The 20,368-nt window shown below is 47.6% G+C and overlaps 1 protein-coding gene across 1 annotated transcript in view; it reads left to right on the plus strand.

The window, feature by feature from the left end:
- The first annotated feature begins 3,061 nt into the window (after positions 1-3,061).
- The window catches only part of LOC141105744 (pancreatic lipase-related protein 2-like), a 165,537-nt gene continuing 148,230 nt past the window's right edge, over positions 3,062-20,368 (plus strand). The window contains exon 1 of the mRNA XM_073595825.1: positions 3,062-3,353. Within this exon, the coding sequence (XP_073451926.1) occupies positions 3,306-3,353 (48 nt within the window). The 5' untranslated portion in view covers positions 3,062-3,305. The remainder of the gene's footprint in view (positions 3,354-20,368) is intronic.

The following is a 20,368-nucleotide window of genomic DNA, read 5'->3' on the forward strand; positions in this document are numbered from 1 at the left end:
AGCCCCTAGTCATGACCTTGCAATATCGTAGGATTTCTGGTATTTCCAGGTAGGTAACTTAGTAATAGGCTACTTCCAAGTTAATTTCACAAAGAAAAAAAATGTCCAATTATATTTAACCAGATGCTGAAGCTTAACCTAGGCCTAGACTAAACAATCCTAGAAAAAATAAATAAATAAATAAATAAATAAATAAATAAATAAATAAATAAAATAAGCGGCCTAGGTTAGACTGAATTGCCTGAGAAGATCGCTGAGACACTAAGGTCTCTCCACATATCAGCACAGATTAGCAGTTATCAATGTATGTGATTGTACAATTACAATTATGCATCTTATATATCACATATATCATATATACTGTATATCATGTATAATAACTATTGTAGACAGTTGTAGACAATGTGCAGATTAGTTACCAGTTAACCTAGTAATCTATACCAGTCTATACCAATAATTACTGGGAAAAGCTGACTGTGACAAACAAAAAAACAAAAAAAAATATTTTTTGGTCAAAAAAAAAAAAAAGGGCAATAATATCTTATCAAAAAAGTCAAGAATATCGATAGTCTGCGCACAATGCTATAATGGCACAATAGCCTAATAACATAGTAGTATACTATGTAGCTTGGTATATAACAACTAATACATATTCATCCTGATGTAGAATGATGTAAAGCCGTCAGAGTCCACAGAATGAAGAAGCCAAAGATGGAGGAGGCACAAAAACAGATAAGAGATAACAGTGTCCTAAAAAAAAAAAAAAAACCCTTAAAGCGCTTTGCTCATCTGAAAGCTCATCTGAAAGTTCAGTTATTCAGTTATTCAAACATTAAATTTTCTCCATTCCTGTTTATGTTTTGTTCAGTTTCTCATGCGATTACTCATCAGGCATCTGGTATATATCTGGTATATCTGATATATCCGATAGATCTGGTACATCTATTCCTGTGATGACCTCCAGTATCAGCAATACACACTGCTAACAGGGGGGCTAGCCTAAAGAAGCAGTTCGGTAGCAATCTAATAGTCTGATAATCAATCTGGTAGTCAGGCAGGCAGGCAGCGATCACACAAAAAGGAAAGCTGTAAGATTATAATTGTAGAACTGTAGGGATAGCTATACCAAGGATTGCCCCATCTTGTCCAGGCCAGACTCTCGCACTCATTTATATAACAGCCCCGCTTTACCTTGTTGAATAAATAAGTCACCAAAACACTGCACTCCAGAAAAAAAAAAAAAAAACACCTCAATCAACACTGCGGGTTGGGGGATGCTAAGAAGTGAAGGGTGAGCGGGTGAGCAAGCAGGTGGATCAAAGCATCGGCTGGTAGTTAGTAGTTAGTAATTAGTAGTAAGTAAGCCTTACAGCTTTACAGCATGTCTCTGTAGCCAACAGATGGGTTAGATGGGTTAGAGCCTCAGCAGGTAGGTCAATTAGATCAGTTGGATCAATCAGTTAGATCAATAAGAATGTAGTTAGGTAAGGGCTTCCTGAATATCTCTGTATACTCCAATAACATCAAATAACAATTATCAAATATCTCCTCCTAGTCCACCTTGTCCACCTTACCTGTACCTCCTTGATACAGGGATGCAAAGATGCAAGGATGCAAGGATTTAGGCGATGTTTGGTGAAGAACAGCTCAGTTCAACAGCCCTCCGTATACTAAGGATCAAGAGTGTGAGAGGAGGAACGAGGATGGCTAGGAAGGCTAGGTAGTATGGAAAGTTCATGCAAAGTTCATGCAGCCTGTGCAATCCGTGTACGATCCGTGTAGGGAGAGCAGGGAGAAGGGAGATGGACTACCTGCTGGGCTATCTGTCTGCGGGCTGACTATGGGCTCCCGGTCCGACCAACAACCCCTCCGAGAGCACAGCATGTGAAAAGATCAGCAGCGCTGATACTGGATGCGCTAATGCTGGATATTTAGAACAGATACTTAGAACAGAAGAGCCGGAACGCTGAATCCTTCTGAAGCCGCTTTGAGCTAGTGCTGTGCTATACACCTCCGCACACCAGCTCACTCGCCACCTGACACGCGGCCTGGAGCTCCTAATCCATTCCCTCGGAGGAATCACTCAATCACTCAGCAGCAGCTGACTTGCATAGTGGCACACCCACCTATGAGTGTTTAATTACTATAAGGGAAAAGGGATTTTTTGGTCCATCGCTCACAGGTGGACAAATTGGATACGTTTATTTATTCCAAGCGAGAAATAAGTACTGGAGCACTTGTGTGTTAAGTCCCTTTCTCTATGCACTGTACACATATGATTGCACCCCCTATTATGAGACTATTATATTATAGTTAAGTTTGCCGATGACACTACCATAATCGTTTGTATCACTGAGATGATGAGGAGCAATACAAGAGAGAGGTTGATAGGATAGTGGAATGGTATACAGCGAATAACCTGATCCTAAACACAGGGAAAACATATTGTATTCTAGTTTGGTATCCTAGTTGTACGCAGGCAGATAAAAATGCTCTAAAGAGAGTGGTTCGAACAGTGCAGAAAATTGTAGGGTGTGAACTTGTTTCTCTAGAAGAAATATACGGGACTCGTTGCCTTTGTAGAGCAGGAAAAAAAAGTGAGAGACCCGACTCATCCTGGTTGTCATTTCTTTGAATTATTTCCATCTGGGAGACGTTTTAGGGTGATTAAAACAAATAGATTTAAAGAGAGCATTCCCAGGGCTATTAAGACTATCAGTGTAGGAATGAAATGAAAGAGGTCACATAGTCTTATTTTATTGTTTTGTTTACTTTTTAATACAAGGACACTTTTTATACTTTTATATTTATACTTTTATAATATGGGGACATTTTTATATATTTATTTTTTGGTATAATTAAATCCTGCGTGGTAAATGCATGGTTGATAATTGTGATGTATGAATAATGTGTGGAGTAGAAATGTAATTTCATTGTGAATTTGTTTTCTACAATGACAATAAATCTTATCTTATCTCTTATCTTATCTTAGAAGCGAGGGAGGTGTTATCACAGCTCCTCACGCTAGTGGTCTGTCTGCTATAGTTATAGGAGTGGATCCACATCACAGAGTTTTCCATCCTACACAGAGGTGAGATGGTTCAAGAGACGAGTTAAGAGCACGTGTGGAGCCTGCGAAGGGGGCATGGCGGAGCCCACTATGCTACTGGGGAATGGTAGTGGAAAACGCTGGACAGGTGGATGTGGACAAGGCTCAGCGCTTCCCTCCTCAATGCAAGTTACAATGAGGGTGTACATTGTCACGGGGAACTGAGAGTTAACTGAAGAACAGACAGCATGGATTCATGAAAGACAGAAGTTGTCAAACAAACCTGATTTCTTTTTATGAGGAGGTAAGTAAAACCTTGGACAGAGGAGTGGCTTTGGACATGGTATACTTGGATTTTGCTAAAGCGTTCGATACAGTTCCCCCCACACCACTCATGTGTAAGGTAAAGTCTACAGGCTTGGAAAGATCAATTTGTAAATAGATAGAAAACTGGCTAAAAGACAGAATTCAGAGAGTAGTGGTTAATGAATTGTACTCGGAATGGTCTAAGGTTATAAGTGGTGACCCCAAGGTTCAGTGCTGGGACCCTTACTTTTTAATACCTTTATAAATGATATAGGGTCTGGTATTAAAGTAACATTACTGTCTTTGCAGATGACACTAAGCTATGCAGTAGAATAAAGTTCTTACAGGATGTCTCCAATTTACAAGCCGACCTTAATGCACTGTTTAATTGGGCAACTAAGTGGCAAATGAGGTTTAATGTTGATAAATGTAAAGTTATGCATTTGGGGGCTAAGAATATGCATACATCATACATAGTAGGGGTAGTGTACAACTGGGGAAATCAATGGTGGAAAAGGATCTGGGGGTTTTGGTAGATCATAAACTCAATAATAGCATGCAATGCCAAGCTGCGGTTTTCAAAGCGAGCAATGTCCTTTCATGTATTAAGAGCGGTATGGACTCAGAGAGATAGAGATATAATTTTGCCCCTGTACAAATCATTAGTAAGACCTCATCTGGAATATGCAGTTCAGGTTTGGGCACAAGATCTCAAAAAGGACATCGAGGAACTGGAGAAAGTGCAGAGAAGGGCAACCAAACTGATAAGAGGCATGGAGGAGTTCAGCTATGAGGAAAGATTAGAGGAACTGAATCTATTCCCTTTTGAGAAGAGGAGATTAAGGGGGGATATGATCAACATGTACAAATACATAAGTAGTCCATATCGGGAACTTGGTGTTGATTTATTCACTTTAAGGTCCTCACAGAGGACAAGGGACACACTTTACGTGTAGAGGAAAAAGGATCTCATCTCCAAATATGGAAAGGTTTCTTCACAGTAAGAGCTGTGAAAATGTGAAATAGACTCCCTACAGAGTGGTTTTGGCAAGCTCAGATTGCTTTAAAAGGCCTGGATTCTTTCCTAAATGTACACAATATAACTGGGTACTAACATTTATAGGTAAAGTTGATCCAGGGAAAATCTGATTGCCTCTCTGAGATCAGGAAGGATTTTTTCCCCTGCTGTAGCAAATTGGAGCATGCTTTGCTGAGAGGGGGGGTTACCTTCCTATGGATAAACTGTGGGTAAAGGTTTGTGTATATGGGATTGTATTTTATTTTTTCTGGTTGAACCTGATGGACTTGTGTCTTTTTTCAACCTGACTAACTTTTTAACTATGCATTGGCTTTTATCTTCTGTTGTCTCCATTTTGTTTACAAACTCATAAGACAACCAGCTGGTGCTCTTTTTGTTGACCAAATTTGAAAATCAGTTAAAAATTACCATGTGCATTGTGGGTCAGTGGGAAACGACCCTGCACTTAAGTGATTGGTGTATACATGTCCCGATACATTGGTGGTCAGTGGAGGAATGTCTCTGTACATCACTGGTTAGTGGAGAAATGATCAGTGAGAATGCTGCCCCTCTAGAAAATGGCTAAGAAAATCATCGAGGCTTGCAGCGACTAAGAGACAGAGGTTACTCACTGCTCAAGAAAACCCTAGCAATCTCTGGAGGAACCCTAGGATTTCAAGGAACCCTGGTTAAGAATAGTCGATTCTCATGCTATGGAGTGATTTCCTGTAGAAAGTATACTCTTGCTTACAATTAAACGCACATTGGTGTCCACGATTATAAAAACTATAAAATGTCAATGCCCTTTTTTACTAAGTTTATCTGGGCTCACAAATGACCCAAGCTTTGTAGATGCCTTCTGATACTGCCTAAATGTTATGGCGGATTTGCTGTCTTGGATGTGTTTAAATGTGAGAACGCTGCCCCTCTAGAAAATGGCTAAAAAAATCATCGAGGCTTGCAGCGACTAAGAGACAGAGGTTACTCACTGCTCAAGAAAACCCTAGCAATCTCTGGAGGAACCCTAGGATTTCAAGAAACCCTGGTTAATAATGGTTGATTCTCGTGCTATGGAGTGATTTCCTGTAGAAAGTATACTCTTGCTTACAATTAAACGCACATTGGTGTCCACGATTATAAAAACTATAAAATGTCAATGCCCTTTTTTACTAAGTATATCTGGGCTCACAAATGACCCAAGCTTTGTAGACGCCTTCTAATACTGCCTAAATGTTATGGCGGATTCGCTGTCTTGGATGTGTTTAAATACTACCAAGCTGCCCACCTTGGCAGAGTGATTGACTGGAGTAGACATGGAGATCTTAAGCTTTGGATAGCCATTGAGCAACAGTTCAGCCCCATCCCCCTGTGTAGGGTGCCGTGGTGTTATTCAGCCCTACAGACTTCCCTTAAGACGCATCCTACTATAGGCCCCACACTCCAAGTTGGCTTCATGGCTTGTAGGAATCCTGAGCTTTCTTCCGCTCAATCACCACTGTTCCCCATTTTAGGGAACCCTAACTTCCCTCCAGGTACTGCGCCTGGCCCGTTTCCTTGCCTTCTTGAGAAGGACTGTTTTCAGGCTGCTCATTTTTTGACCTCTTATACCTGACCCACGATCTCTGCATTGGTGCAGTCAGGTGGTCAGTACGGGTTACATTTCTGGCAGGCACTACAGCTACGTCACTACTTTCGAACCCTAGGACCCCTAGTGAACATTCAACGTCAGCGGACAATGTTTTAATCATATTGAGAGGACAAGGATCCTCTTCCCCGTATCCTCCTAAGATTTAAGCCTTGCTAATATCCCTCCAGATGATTATATTCTGCCAGACCTCAGCAAATGGGAAAGGGATCTTAATAAAACCTTCACATCTGCCCAGCGTTAGAACATCATTCACCTTTCCCTGAAATCATTCATATGCACGCGTACTGAGGAATCCAATTACAAATTATTAATGCGTTGGTACCTCACATCCTCACCTGGGTGGCTCTATATAAATTCTTTCCGGAGACATGCAATCATTGCTGGAGATGCCGAGAGAAAAGGGGGAACCTTACTTCACATTTTCTGGTTTTGTCCGAAACTTAAACAGTATTGGTTGGAGGTGCAAAGGATCTCTCAACAATTCACCGACTTTCCTATTCACAGACCTTTCCAATAAGAGAGAACAATATACTGTCAGAGAATTAGTAAACCAGACTGTGTGTACTACACAGAGGAAACCAGAAACATATATAAGTGAATAATAACGGTGTTTATTTACATAAGTGACAAGTAAGTGAATATAACAGTGCACAACCAACCACAAGACCCACAAACAACAAAATAGTATATATAATAAAATGGGAGATACCGGAACCATAAACAGAAGCCAGGGCAAGGTCATACACCAGGAGATCAGCAGATGGTTAAGGACGGGAAACCAACAGGACAGGGAGAGGATGGATGGATGGGATGTAGGGCAGGAATCCAAGGTAATCAGGAAACAGAAGGGACAGGTCCAGGAAGGGCTTGGGATAGGGATTGGATCAGATCAGGTCAGGTCAGGACAGGACAGGACAGATGCAGGCTCAAGGTCAAAATAACAGGCAGTAAAGTCAGGGTCCAGAGAGAGAGAGACACCAAGGCAAGCATGTGAGGGTTTGCCTGGTATTTATCAGCCTGCAGTAATTGCCCTCAGGTTACACCTGAGCGCAGAAGGTGCTGACTGCTCCACACTGCCGGAATACACCCGTTGGTGGACACCGGTACTACGGCTCAAGGATGCAACAGTGCCACCAGCAGGTGAGTCCTCTTATTACAGGTCCTGTGTGTTGGAAGACACCTGCTGGTGGACACTGGTACTGCGATCCAAGAGCCTGACAGCGCCACCAACGGGTGAACCTTTTCATGACAGTACCCCCCTCAAAAGAGCGGCCTTCAGAAGCTCCAACTAAATGAAATTGTCCAAAGTTAATGGCCTCACACCAAACAACAGATGAGGGCACGTCAGGCTGGGCATCGGGTACTTTCGACTGGGCAGCGGATACGTCAAACCGGACAGCGGGCACATCAGAGCAGACAGCGGGCACATCAGAGCAGACAGTGGGCACATCAGAGCAGGCAGCGGGTTCCGGGTTGTCGAGCTGGGCAGCAGGCTCCGGGTCGTCGAGCTGGGCAGCAGACTCCTGTTCGTCGAGCTGGGCAGCAGGCTCCGGGTCGTCGAGCTGGGCAGCAGGCTCTGGGTCGTCGAGCTGGGCAGCAGGCTCCGGGTCGTCGAGTTGGGCAGCAGGCTCTGGAACATTAGGCCGAACAGGGAGCACCGTAAGGGAAGGCTGGCTCACAGGCACCAGCTCAGCAAGCTGGGTAACGGGCCCCGGCTCAGCGAGCTGGACACCGGGCACTGGTCCAGCAAGCTGAATAATGGGTACTGGCTTAACAAGACGAGTGACGGACTCCGGTTTAGCAGACTGGGTAATGGGCACCGGTTCAGCAGACTGGGTAATGGGCACCGGTTCAGCAGGCTGAGATACGGGCACCAAAACTTCAGGCTGAGATACCAATATCAAGACATCAGGCTGGAAGGCAGGCAATGAGAATCAGGCTGGAATGCAGGTACCAGGATATCAGACTGGAAAGCGGGCACATCAGACTGAGAAGCGAGCACATCAGACTGGGAAGCAGAGACATCAAGCTGGAAGGCAGGCACCAAGACATCAGGCTGGAAGGCAAGCACCGAGACATCAGGCTGGAAGGCAGGCACATCAGACTGGAAAGCGGGCACATCAGACTGGAAGGCGGGCACATCAGGCTGGAAGGCAGGCACATCAGTCTGGAAGGCAGGCACGAGACATCAGGCTGGAAAGCAAGCACCGAGACATCAGGCTGGAAGGCGGGCACATCAGGCTGAAAAACAGGCACATCAGGTTGAAAAGCGGGCACATCAGACTGGAAAGCCGGCACATTGGACTGGAAAGCGGCACATGGGACTGGAAGGCAGGCTCATCGGACTGGACAGCAGGCACCGAGACATCAGACCGGGCAGCAGGTACTGGAACTTCAGACTGGGCAGCAGACACAGGCGCTGGCACATCAGGCAGAACAGCAGGTGCTGGCACAACAGGCAAAACAGCAGGTACTGGCACAGCAGGCTGAACAACAGGTACATCGGACTGGACAGTAGTCACTGGAGCATCAGACTGAAACATGGACACTGGGATGTCAGGCTGAGCAGCAGGCACTGGGACTGCAAACTGGACAGCGGGCACAGGCATTGGCACAAAGGGCTGAGTAGCAGACACTGGCACATCAGGCTGGGCAGCAGACAGGAACACATCAGTCTGGGCAGTGGAAAGGAACACTTCAGGCTGGGCAGCGGAAAGGAACACATCAGGCTGGGCAGCATGCAGGAACACATCAGGCTGGGCAGCGGACAGTGGCACATCAGACTGGGCAGCGGACAGTGGCACATCAGGCTGGGCAGCAGACAGAGGCATTTCAGGCTGGGAAGCGGGCACATCAGACTGGAACACTGGCAGTGAAACTTCAGGCTGGAACAAGGACACAAGGTCATCAGACCGGTCGGCAGGTACTGAAACATCGGATTGGGTAGCAGGCCCTGGGGCGTCAGACTGGGTAGCAGGCCCTGGGGCGTCAGACTGGGTAGAAGGCACTGGGGCGTCAGCCTGGGTAACAGGCACTGGGATGTCAGACTGGGTAACAGGCACTGGGACGTCAGACTGGGTAGCAGATACTGGGTTGGCAGATTTAGGTGAGTCATCAGGTTCAACTGGCATGAACGCAGGCTGGAATAGGTTGATTGGTGTGGAGGCAGGTTGGTTTACTGGCAGGATTGTGTGAATTGGGAAAAACTTTTGTTTCTTTTTTGGTTTAGCCACTGCAGCTTTGTTGGTAGCTGCAGGGCTGTAAGAAAAAGACGTAACTGGGCAAAAGGAAGACCAGGGAATAGTGGCTGGAGTAGGGTTTTGTGGGATTGTTACAGGTGGAGGAAAAGAGGCAGGTGGATTGAAAGCAGGATAGGTGCAGTGAGTAGAGACTGGGTAATAGTACTTGGTGAAAAGCTGTGTATACTAGGCTGTAGCTGAGGTTGCCATGAGCGACGGGGGAAAAGATTCTTGGGAAGGCAGATGATTAAAGGCAGGGCCGGGTTGTTGTGGCTGTGGCTTGGCTAAATAAAGGAGGAGATCTGACCATGCCCGTAACACAGGTTGAACAAACATTGATTCACACACAGCCTGACTAACCAGAGATTGCACTGTATGGATGCAATCAAACACCTGCTGGGAACAAGAATAACGTTCCATAAAAAAGTCTGGATCATCCTCTAACAACCATACCACAGACTCAACTTGACCATAATTGAAGGGAGGAGAAAAATCGTTACTACCTTCGGGAATGCATGACAGGGCTGGTTTTGCACATAACCGGATCAGGGGCTGAACATCTTCAAATAACATGTAACCCTGATCCACTAGGGAATGAGCTGATCGGATCGTTTCCGTCAGCTGGTCACTGGTCCAGTCTTTTAAAATCCGGTGGCAATATTTACCATCCTCTTCCACCAGCAGAGAATAATAGGTAATTTCATTTAAATCCATCTTAACGCACCCAATAAAACAGGGTGATTCCTCAGTGCAGCCACGTCTGGTAGGGATGGCCTTGGTGTACTGTCAGAGAATTAGTGAACCAGACTGTGTGGACTGCACAGAGGAAACCAGAAACGTATATAAGTGAATAATAATGGTGTTTATTTACATAAGTGACAAGTAAGTGAATATAACAGTGAACTACCAACCACAAGACCCACAAACAACAAAATAGTATATACAATAAAATGGGAGGTACTAGAACCGTAAACAGAAGCCAGGCCGAGGTCATACACCGGGAGATCAGCAGATGGTTAAGGATGAAAAACCAACAGGACAGGGAGAGGATGGATGGATGGTATGTAGGGCAGGAATCCAAGGTAATCAGGAAACAGAAGGGACAGGTTCAGGAAGGGCTCGGGACAGGGATTGGATTGGATCAGATCAGGTCAGGTCAGGACAGGACAGATGCAGTCTCAAGGTCAAAATAACAGGCAGCAAGGTCAGGGCGCAGGGAGAGAGAGACACCAAGGCAAGCATGTGAGGGCTTGCCGGGTATTTATCAGCCTGCAGTAACTGCCCTCACATTACACCTGAGCGCAGAAGGTGCTGTCTGCTCCACATTGTCGACACCGGTACTACGGCCCAAGGATACAACAGTGCCACTAGCAGGTGAGTCCTCTTATTACAGGTCCTGGGTGTTGGAAAACATCCGCTGGTGGACACTGGTACTGCGATCCGAGAGACCGACAGTGCCACCAACAGGTCTCTTTTCATGACAGTACCCCCCCTCAAAGGAGTGGCCTCCGGACGCGCCAACTCAATGAAATTGTGCAAAGTTAATGGCCTCACACCAAACAACGGATGAGGGCACGTCAGGCTGGGTGCTCTTTTTGTTGACCAAATCTGAAAATCAGGGAAAAATGTCCCTGTGCATTGGTGGTCAGTGGGGAAACGACCCTGCACTTAAGGGATTGGTGTATACATGTCCTGATACAGTAGTGGTCAGTGGAGGAATGCCCCTGTACATCACTGATTAGTGGAGAAATGATCAGTGAGAATGCTGCCCCTCTAGAAAATGACCAAAAAAATCATCAAGGCTTGCAGCGACTAAGAGATAGAGGTTACTCACTGCTCAAGAAAACCCTAGCAATCTCTGGAGGAACCCTAGGATTTCAAGGAACCCTGGTTAAGAATGGTTGATTCTCATGCTATGAAGTGATTTCCTGTAGAAAGTATACTTTGCTTACAATTAAACGCACATTGGTGTCCACGATTATAAAAACTATAAAATGTCAATGCCCTTTTGCCCTTTTTTACTAAGTTTATCTGGGCTCACAAATGACCCAAGCTTTGTAGACGCCTTCTGATACTGCCTAAATGTTATGGCGGATTAGCCAGGGGCGGATCCAGAGTCTAGTCTCGGGAGGGGCACTGCCAGAAAATATGTTTTTTTGCAGGCAATTTATCGAGGCAGTGGCTGGTGTTAGCGCTTTCATCATCATTGCACCATGGTTGTTATGGTGTCAGGATGATTGAAGAGCTTTATTTATATTATTACATTTTAATATAAAATGAAATGGTTCAACTCACCATAATGCAGAATCTGTGGGAGCCCCGAATGTGTCACTTTCCACGTCGACCTGCCTTCAGATGCAGCTTGTCACTTGCCACGTCCCTGCCACAAGCTGCGGATTGTCACTTGCCTGCCACCAGATACTGATTGTCACTTGCCAGGTCCCCTGCCACATGCTGCTGATTGTCACTTGCCACGTCACCTGCCACACATTGCGGATTACACTTGCCACGTCACCTGCCACATGTTGCTGATTGTTACTTGCCACGTCACCTGCCACATGTTGCTGATTGTTACTTGCCACGTCACCTGCCACACATTGCGGATTACACTTGCCACGTCACCTGCCACATGTTGCTGGTTGTTACTTGCCACGTCACCTGCCACACATTGCAGATTACACTTGCCACGTCACCTGCCACATGTTGCTGATTGTTACTTGCCACGTCACCTGCCACACATTGCGGATTACACTTGCCACGTCACCTGCCACATGTTGCTGGTTGTTACTTGCCACGTCACCTGCCACATGTTGCTGGTTGTTACTTGCCACGTCACCTGCCACACATTGCAGATTACACTTGCCACATGTTGCTGATTGTTACTTGCCACGTCACCTGCCACACATTGCGGATTACACTTGCCACGTCACCTGCCACATGTTTCTCATTGTGGTTGGCCTGCTAAGGTGCAGATTGTCAGAGTGAAGGCAGGCAGCAGAGAGATGATGTAATCTCTCTGCTGCCCACGGCTGTACAGTGAGGGCGGAACTGCAGTGATGCAGGGCGGGCAGTGAGAGATGATGTCATCTCTCTGATCTCTGCCCGCCGGCTCACTGACTGGCCAGTCTCTCCGCTCACCTGTGGAACGGCCCGCCCCCTCACTCACTGTCTGCCCTGCATGCCCGGATACTCAGCTGGCGACCCCCCCTCACTCGTCCGCCGGCGCCGACCTGCCCGCTCGTTTACATGCACACACGGCTGGCGACCCCCCCCACTCGTCCGCAGCCCGCTCAGGCTCTCTCTCATCTGGCCCACCTGCTCCTCGTTAACCGGCACACTTGGCCTCCCGCCCGCTAACTCATCCGCTGACTGGTCTCAGCTGTCACAAATTTCTCGGAGGGGGCAATTGCCACGTTGCCCCCCCCCTGGATCCGCCCCTGGGATTAGCTGTCTTGGATGTGTTTAAATACTACCAAGCTGCCCACCTTGGCAGAGTGATTGACTGGTGTAGACATGGAGATCTTAAGCTTTGGATAGCCATTGAGCAACAGTTCAGCCCCATTCCCCTGCGTAGGGTGCGATGGTGTTATTCAGCCTTACAGACTTCCCTTAAGACGCATCCTACTATAGGCCCCACACTCCGAGTTGGCTTCATGGCTTGATGGAATCCTGAGCTTTCTTCCGCTCAATCACCACTGTTCCCCATTTTAGGGAACCCTAACTTCCCTCCAGGTACTCCGCCTGGCCCGTTTCCTTGCCTTCTCGAGAAGGACTGTTTTCAGGCTTCTCATTTTTTGACCTCTTATACCTGACCCACGATCTCCACATTGGTGCAGTCAGGTGGTCAGTACGGGTTAAATTTCTGGCAGGCACTACAGCTACGTCACTACTTTCGAACCCTAGGACCCCTGGTGAACATTCAACGTCAGCGGACAATGTTTTAATCATATTGAGAAGACAAGGATACTCTTCCCCTTACCCTCCTAAGATTTAAGCCTTGCTAATATCACTCCAGACAATTATATTCTGCCAGACCTTAGCAAATGGGAAAGGGATCTTAATAAAACCTTTACATCTGCCCAGTGTTAGAACATCATTCACCTTTCCCTGAAATCATCCATATGCACGCGTACTCAGGAATCCAGTTACAAATTATTAATGCGTTGGTACCTCACATCCTCACCTGGGTGGCTCTATATAAATTCTTTCCGGAGGCATGCGATCATTGCTGGAGATGCCGAGAGAAAAGGGGGAACCTTACTTCACATTTTCTGGTCTAGTCCGGAACTTAAACAGTATTAGTTGGAGGTGCAAAGGATCTCTCAACAGTTCACCGACTTTCCTATTCACAGACTTTTCCAATAAGAGAGAACAATATACTGTCAGAGAATTAGTAAACCAGACTTTGTGGACTGCACAGAGGAAACCAGAAACATATATAAGTGAATAATAATGGTGTTTATTTACATAAGTGACAAGTAAGTGAATATAACAGTGCACAACCAACCACAAGACCCACAAACAACAAAATAGTATATACAATAAAATGGGAGATACCGGAACCGTAAACAGAAGCCAGGCCGAGGTCATACCCCGGGAGATCAGCAGATGGTTAGTGACGGGAAACCAACAGGACAGGGAGAGGATGGATGGATAGGATGTAGGGCAGGAATCCAAGGTAATCAGGAAACAGAAGGGACAGGTCCAGGAAAGGCTTGGGATAGGGAATGGATCAGATCAGGTCAGGTCAGGTCAGGACAGGACAGATGCAGGCTCAAGGTCAAAATAACAGGCAGCAAGGTCAGGGCGCAGGGAGAGACACCAAGGCAAGCATGTGAGTGTTTGCCGGGTATTTATCAGCCTGCAGTAATTACCCTCACGTTACACCTGAGCGCAGAAGGTGCTGTCTGCTCCACACTGCCGGAATACACCCGTTGGTGGACATCGGTACTACGGCCCAAGGATGCAACAGTGCCACCAGCAGGTGAGTCCACTTATTCCTGGGTGTTGGAAGACATCTGCTGGTGGACACTGGTACTGTGATCCAAGAGACCGACAGCGCCACCAACGGGTGAACCTTTTCATGACAGTACCCCCCCTCAAAGGAGCAGCCCCTGGACGCTCCAACTAAATGAAATTGTCCAAAGTTAATGGCCTCACACCAAAAAACGGATGAGGGCACGTCAGGCTGGACATCGGGTACTTTCGACTGGGCAGCGGATACATCAAACCAGAAAGCGGGCACATCAGAGTAGACAGCGGGCTCCGGGTCATCGAGCTGGGCAGCAGGCTCTGGGTCGTCGAGCTGGGCAGCAGGCTCCAGGTTGTCGAGCTGGGCAGCAGGCTCTGGATTGTCGAGCTGGGCAGCAGGCTCCGAGTCGTTAAGTTGGGCAGCAGGCTCCGGGTCGTCGAGCTGGGCAGCAGGCTCTGGAACATTAGGCCGAACAGCGAGCACCGTAAGGGCAGGTTGGCTCACATGCACCGGCTCAGCAAGCTGGGTAACGGGCCCCGGCCCAGTGGGCTGGGTAACGGGCCCCGGCTCAGCAAGCTGGGCACTGGTCCAGCAAGCCGAATAATGAGTACTGGCTTAACAGGCCGAGTGACGGACTCCGGTTTAGCAGGCTGGGTAACGGGCACCAGTTCAGCAGACTGGGTAACGGGCACCGGTTCAGCAGGCTGAGACACTGGCACCGAAACTTCAGGCTGAGATACCAATATCAAGACATCAGGCTGGAAGGTCGGCAACGAGACATTAGGCTGGAAGGCAGGTACCAAGATATCAGGCTGGAAAGCAAGCACCGAGACATCAGGCTAGAAGGAGGGCACATCAGGTTGAAAAGCGGGCACATCAGACTGAGAAGCGGGCACATCAGACTGGGAAGCAGCGACATCAAGCTGGAAGGCAGGCACCGAGACATCAGGCTGGAAAGCAAGCACCGAGACATCAGGCTGGAAAGCAAGCACTGAGACATCAGGCTGGAAAGAGGGTACATCAGGTTGAAAAGCGGGCACATCAGACTGGAAAGCGTGCACATCAGACTGGAAAGCGGGCACATCAGACAGGAAAGTGGGCACATTGGACTGGAAAGCAGCACATCGGACTGGAAGGCAGGCTCATCGGACTGGACAGCGGGCACCGAGACATCAGACCGGGCAGCAGGTACTGGAACTTCAGACTGGGCAGCAGACACAGGCGCTGGCACATCAGGCAGAACAGCAGGTGCTGGCACAACAGGCAAAACAGCAGGTACTGGCACAACAGGCTGAACAACAGGTACATCGGACTGGACAGTAGTCACTGGAGCATCAGACTGGAACATGGACACTGGGATGTCAGGCTGAGCAGCAGGCAGTGGGACCTCAAACTGGACAGCGGGCACAGGCATTGGCACAACAGGCTGAGTAGCAGACACTGGCACATCAGGCTGGGCAGCAGACAGGAACACATCAGGCTGGACAGCGGAAAGGAACTATCAGGTACTCACCAGGGCCGAGATGCTGAGAGCGGCTTCCCTTGCAACTGAGTGTGCTATACCTCTGGAGGTGGCACAGAGGGTATTGGGCACGGAGGGTCACAAGCAGGTAGAGGAGGCTTGCGTGAAGGAACTCCTGGCAGAGAGAAGACTCGGATGCTGGACCGATGAGGAAAAACGGCAGAGGATCAAACACCTTGATCTGGAGAGGGTGATTGAAGTAAAGTCTAATGAAGAGGCTGAGGGTCAAACACCGTGGTTCAGTAGAGGGGAAGTCCTTAAAGTAAGCCGGGGTCATGCACGGTAGTCAGGTAGAGGAGAAGTCCTTATAGCAGGCCGAGGATCAAACACCGGAATCAGGCAATAGCAAAGTGCTTAGAACAGGCCACGGGTCAAACACAGGGATCAGGCAGGAGGAGAAGTCCATAAGGCAAGCCAAGGTCAAGTGCAGGAGACGTTCAGAGGTGGTCAAGATGATCCGGGTCACAGCAGGCAGGTACAGGTAAACAAGACTTGGGAACAGGAACACTGGAAGCTGAAAAGACAAACCAGCAATGAGACAAGCAACAAGACTGCTTTATATAGGCCCGCCAGGAGACTTACGCTGTGCTCAACAGTGGTGCACGTGTGCCCGTGCCGTTGCGCCGTACGGCGCACTCGCGTGTGCGCCGACCCGCAGTATCCTGCACTCGTGTGCGCCGTAGCGCTACTCTCCCGCGCAGGCGCACTGGGAAGCGCCGACGCTGACAGGTGAAGTTTCTACTATTTCTCTGACAGTGCCCCCCAAGGGGCAGCCTCCGGATGCCCAACCTAGCCAAGATCCCTGGGTGTCTTCTGTGAAATTCTTGCACTAAGCGAGGAGCATGGACATTGCTAGAAGGTTCCCAAGAATTGTCCTCCGTGGGATACCCCTTCCATTTGACTAAGTATTGCACCCGTCCCCCCCTCTTTCTGCAGTCTACTATTGCCTCCACTTCAAATTCCTCATCTCCTTCAATCCTTATTGGTGGAGGAGGTAGTTCTCTTCCCGGGAAAGAGTTGGGGATGACCGGCTTTAGTAAAGAGGCATGGAACACCGGGTGTATCCTATAACAGCTAGGCAAGGTCAGTTCGAAAGCCACAGGATTTACTACCCTCCTAATTTCAAAAGGACCAATGAACTTCGGGCCTAATTTACGTGATGGGCAAGGTAGTTTGAGATTGATAGTAGATAGCCACACTTTATCTCCAACTTTGAAAATTTGGTTACTCTTTCTTCCTCTATTGTAGTACTCTTCGTAGCTTCTTTGAGCTTTCTTCATGGCTTCTTGAATCTGCAAGAAATTTGTTTGGATAAAATATATTCAATCTTGTGCTGCAGGAGTTGCAACTTCGGGAATGGAATCTGGTAGAAAAGAAGGGTCGTAGTTTGCCCAGAAAGGTGTTTGGTTGATGGCAGAGTGTATGGAATTGTTGTAGGCAAACTCTGCGCAAGGTAAAAGAGAGGACCAGTCATCTTGGGAGCAGGAGCAGAAACAACGGAGGTATTGCTCTAGAGTTTGATTTGTCCTCTCTGTTTGGCCATTGCTTTGTGGATGATATGCAGAAGAGAGGGAGGTCTTGATTTCTAGAGATTTGCACAGATCCTTCCAAAACTTTTAAGTAAATTGAATTCCCCTGTCGGATACAATATTGTGAGGAACACCATGAAGTCTTACCACTTCTTTTATAAAGATATTTGCAGTCGTTGAAGCAGGAGTGCCTATTATGGGCAGGAAGTGTGCCATTTTTGAGAGGCGGTCAACAACCACTAGGATGGTAGTAAACTTCTCAGAGGGGGCAGGTCAATGATAAAATCCATAGAGACTTCTTTCCAGGGATGTTCAGGAACGGGCAAAGATCTTAAAAGTCCCCATGCCTTGGCGTTTGATCCTTTACTGCGTTGGCAGGAAATACAAGATTGTACATACTCTTTACAGTCTTGTCTCCAACCTGGCCACCAGAAAGAGCGATTGATTAGTTCGGAAGTCTTCTGTATTCCAAAGTGTCCTGCCAGCCTATGGTCGTGAAAAGTTTGCAAAATATGAAGTCTTACCGGAGGAGGAACGAATACCTTGTCTTGGGCCAATAACTCTCTTTTCCAGATACTTCAGGTTCAGTACATTGACTGGAGGCCTGTTTAATGGCTGATCTGTGGTTGGGCTGCATGAGGCTAAGAAAGTTGTGTGGAGATAGGATGGTTCCAGGTTCTTTTGATTCATTGATTTCTGGGAACATACGGGAGAGTGCATCCGCCTTCCCGTTCTTAGAGCCAGGTCGGTAGGAGATATGGAAGTTGAACCTGGAGAAGAATAAGGCCCAACGGGCCTGTCGAGGTCTAAGGCGTTTGGCTGTTCGAAGATACTCCAGGTTACGGTGGTCTGTGAAAATCATGATGGGTTGGGATGCCCCTTCCAGCAAATATCTCCACTCTTCTAAGGCAAATTTTATGGCTAGTAACTCTCGGTCCCCAACATCATAATTTTTCTCTGGAGGGCTGAGTTTACAAGAGGCAAAGGCCACCGGATGGAGCAGAGCTTTTTGGCCTTTGAGACAGGATTTCCCCCATTGCCGACTCCGAGGCATCCACTTCAAGCACATAGGGTAAAACTGGATTGGGATGTTGGAGAATAGGAGCCGACATGAAAAATCTCTTTAGTTCATTGAAAGCTTCCTGGGCTTCCTGGGACCATTGGAACCTGGTCTGCTGGCGGGTTAGCTGAGTGCTGGGGGAGATGATGGAAGAGAATCCTTTAATGAATCTGCGATAAAAATTGGCAAAGCCAACAAATGGCTGGATCCCCTTTTTATCTGAAGGGGCTGGCCATTCCTGGATGGCTCTAACTTTCTATGGGTCCACTGCAATCCCTACTACAGAGATGATGAACCCGAGGAACTGGATGGTATCCTTCTCAAATTCACATTCTTCCCCTTTCAAGTATAGGCCGTGCTTTCTGAGGATCGTGAGCACCTTCTTCACATGGATACGATGTATTTCTACTGTGGTGGAAAAGATTAAGATGTCATCAAGATAAACAATTACAAAGTTATCCAGATACTCACGGAAAATGTCGTTGACCAGATGTTGAAATGTAGCCAGGGCATTACAGAGCCCAAAAGGCATCACTAAATATTCAAAGTACCTGAAGGCTGTCTTCCACTCGTCTCCATCACGTATCCGAATAAGATTGTATGCTCCCCGGAGATCTAGTTTGGTAAATACTTGAGCGGTTCTAAGACATTGGAAGAGTTCAGGAATAAGAGGGAGCGGATACCTGTTCTTGATAGTAATTTTATTAAGTTCCCTATAGTCCACACAAGGCCTCAGGGATCCATCTTTTTTTTCGACGAAAAAGATTCCTGCTCCGGCTGGGGAAGAAGGATGGATGAATCCTTTTTCAAGATTTTCGTCATTGTAGGAGCGGAGGGCTTCTAGTTCGATCTCTGATAGAGGAAAAATGTGGCCGAAAGTAATTTCAGAACCAGGTAGATCAATAGGGCAATCATATGGCCGATGGGGTGGCAAACTGTCTGCTTTCTTTTTAGCAAAAATGTCCAGAAATTCATGATATGCTGAGGGGACATGCTGTAGGTTATCTGGTACTGGTTGTAGAGCTAAACAAGGAGCGGTTCTGTCATATTTTGGCACAAGACAATGCTGAGAGCAATAGGTGGAGGAGAAAAGAATTTCTTTTTTTGCTCCAATTGATCTGAGGATCATGGGCCTGCAACCATGGATATCCCAGGATAATTGGAAACATAGGTGAACTTATAATGTAAAAGAGAAGAAATTCTTCATGGCCAGAGTCCGTGGAAGTAAGAATAGGCTTCATTTCCTGAGTGAAGGGCCCAGAGCAGGGTAGGGACCCATCTGCCAGATGTATTTGCAGACATTGTTTCTTGACTTGTAGGGGAATGTGCAGGCTTTGGGCTAGAGATGCATCCAGAAAGCAACTGCAGGCTCCTGAGTCAACGATGGCTGGTAGCCGGACCTCCTCTTCCGCCACCTGCAATGAGACCGGGAGGACAAGGTGAGATTGGTTTGAATTAGCAACTTGAAAGTTCATGGCAGACTGTGGACGACACTTACTAGGTCTGACAGGGCAGTTGCGTAAGAAGTGGCCGGCCTCCCCACAGTACAGGCAAAGGTTGGCTTGGCGCCGGCGGAGTCTTTCAGCAGGAGAGAGCGGGGACCGAACTAAACCCAGTTGCATAGGCTCACAGTCGGGGGATGAGGAAGAGGCCGCAGAAGGTGCAGGAACAGGTGGCACCCGGGGCAGCATCCAGGTGGGTCTTGAGGACTGGAAGCCCTCTGAGCGACGCTCCCGTAGGCATCTGTCAAGTTTGGTAGCGAGTTGGATTAGGTCTTCCAAGGAGGCAGGAGTATCCACCCGAGCCAGTTTGTCCTTTAGAGTTTCTGAGAGACCTTGAAGATATTGGTATTTAAGAGCGGCCTCATTCCAGTTGTTGTCCCCAGACCATTTTCGGAATTCCACAGTGTAGTCCTCCACAGGTCTCTTTCCCTGGGTCAGGTTGTGCAGGATGGACTCGGCTGTGGCAGTGCGTTGTGGGTCATCATATAGTTGGGCCATTGAATCAAAGAAGGTGTCTGCCGAG

This window comes from Aquarana catesbeiana, linkage group LG08, assembly GCF_042186555.1.
Source record: "Aquarana catesbeiana isolate 2022-GZ linkage group LG08, ASM4218655v1, whole genome shotgun sequence".
NCBI lineage: Eukaryota > Metazoa > Chordata > Amphibia > Anura > Ranidae > Aquarana > Aquarana catesbeiana.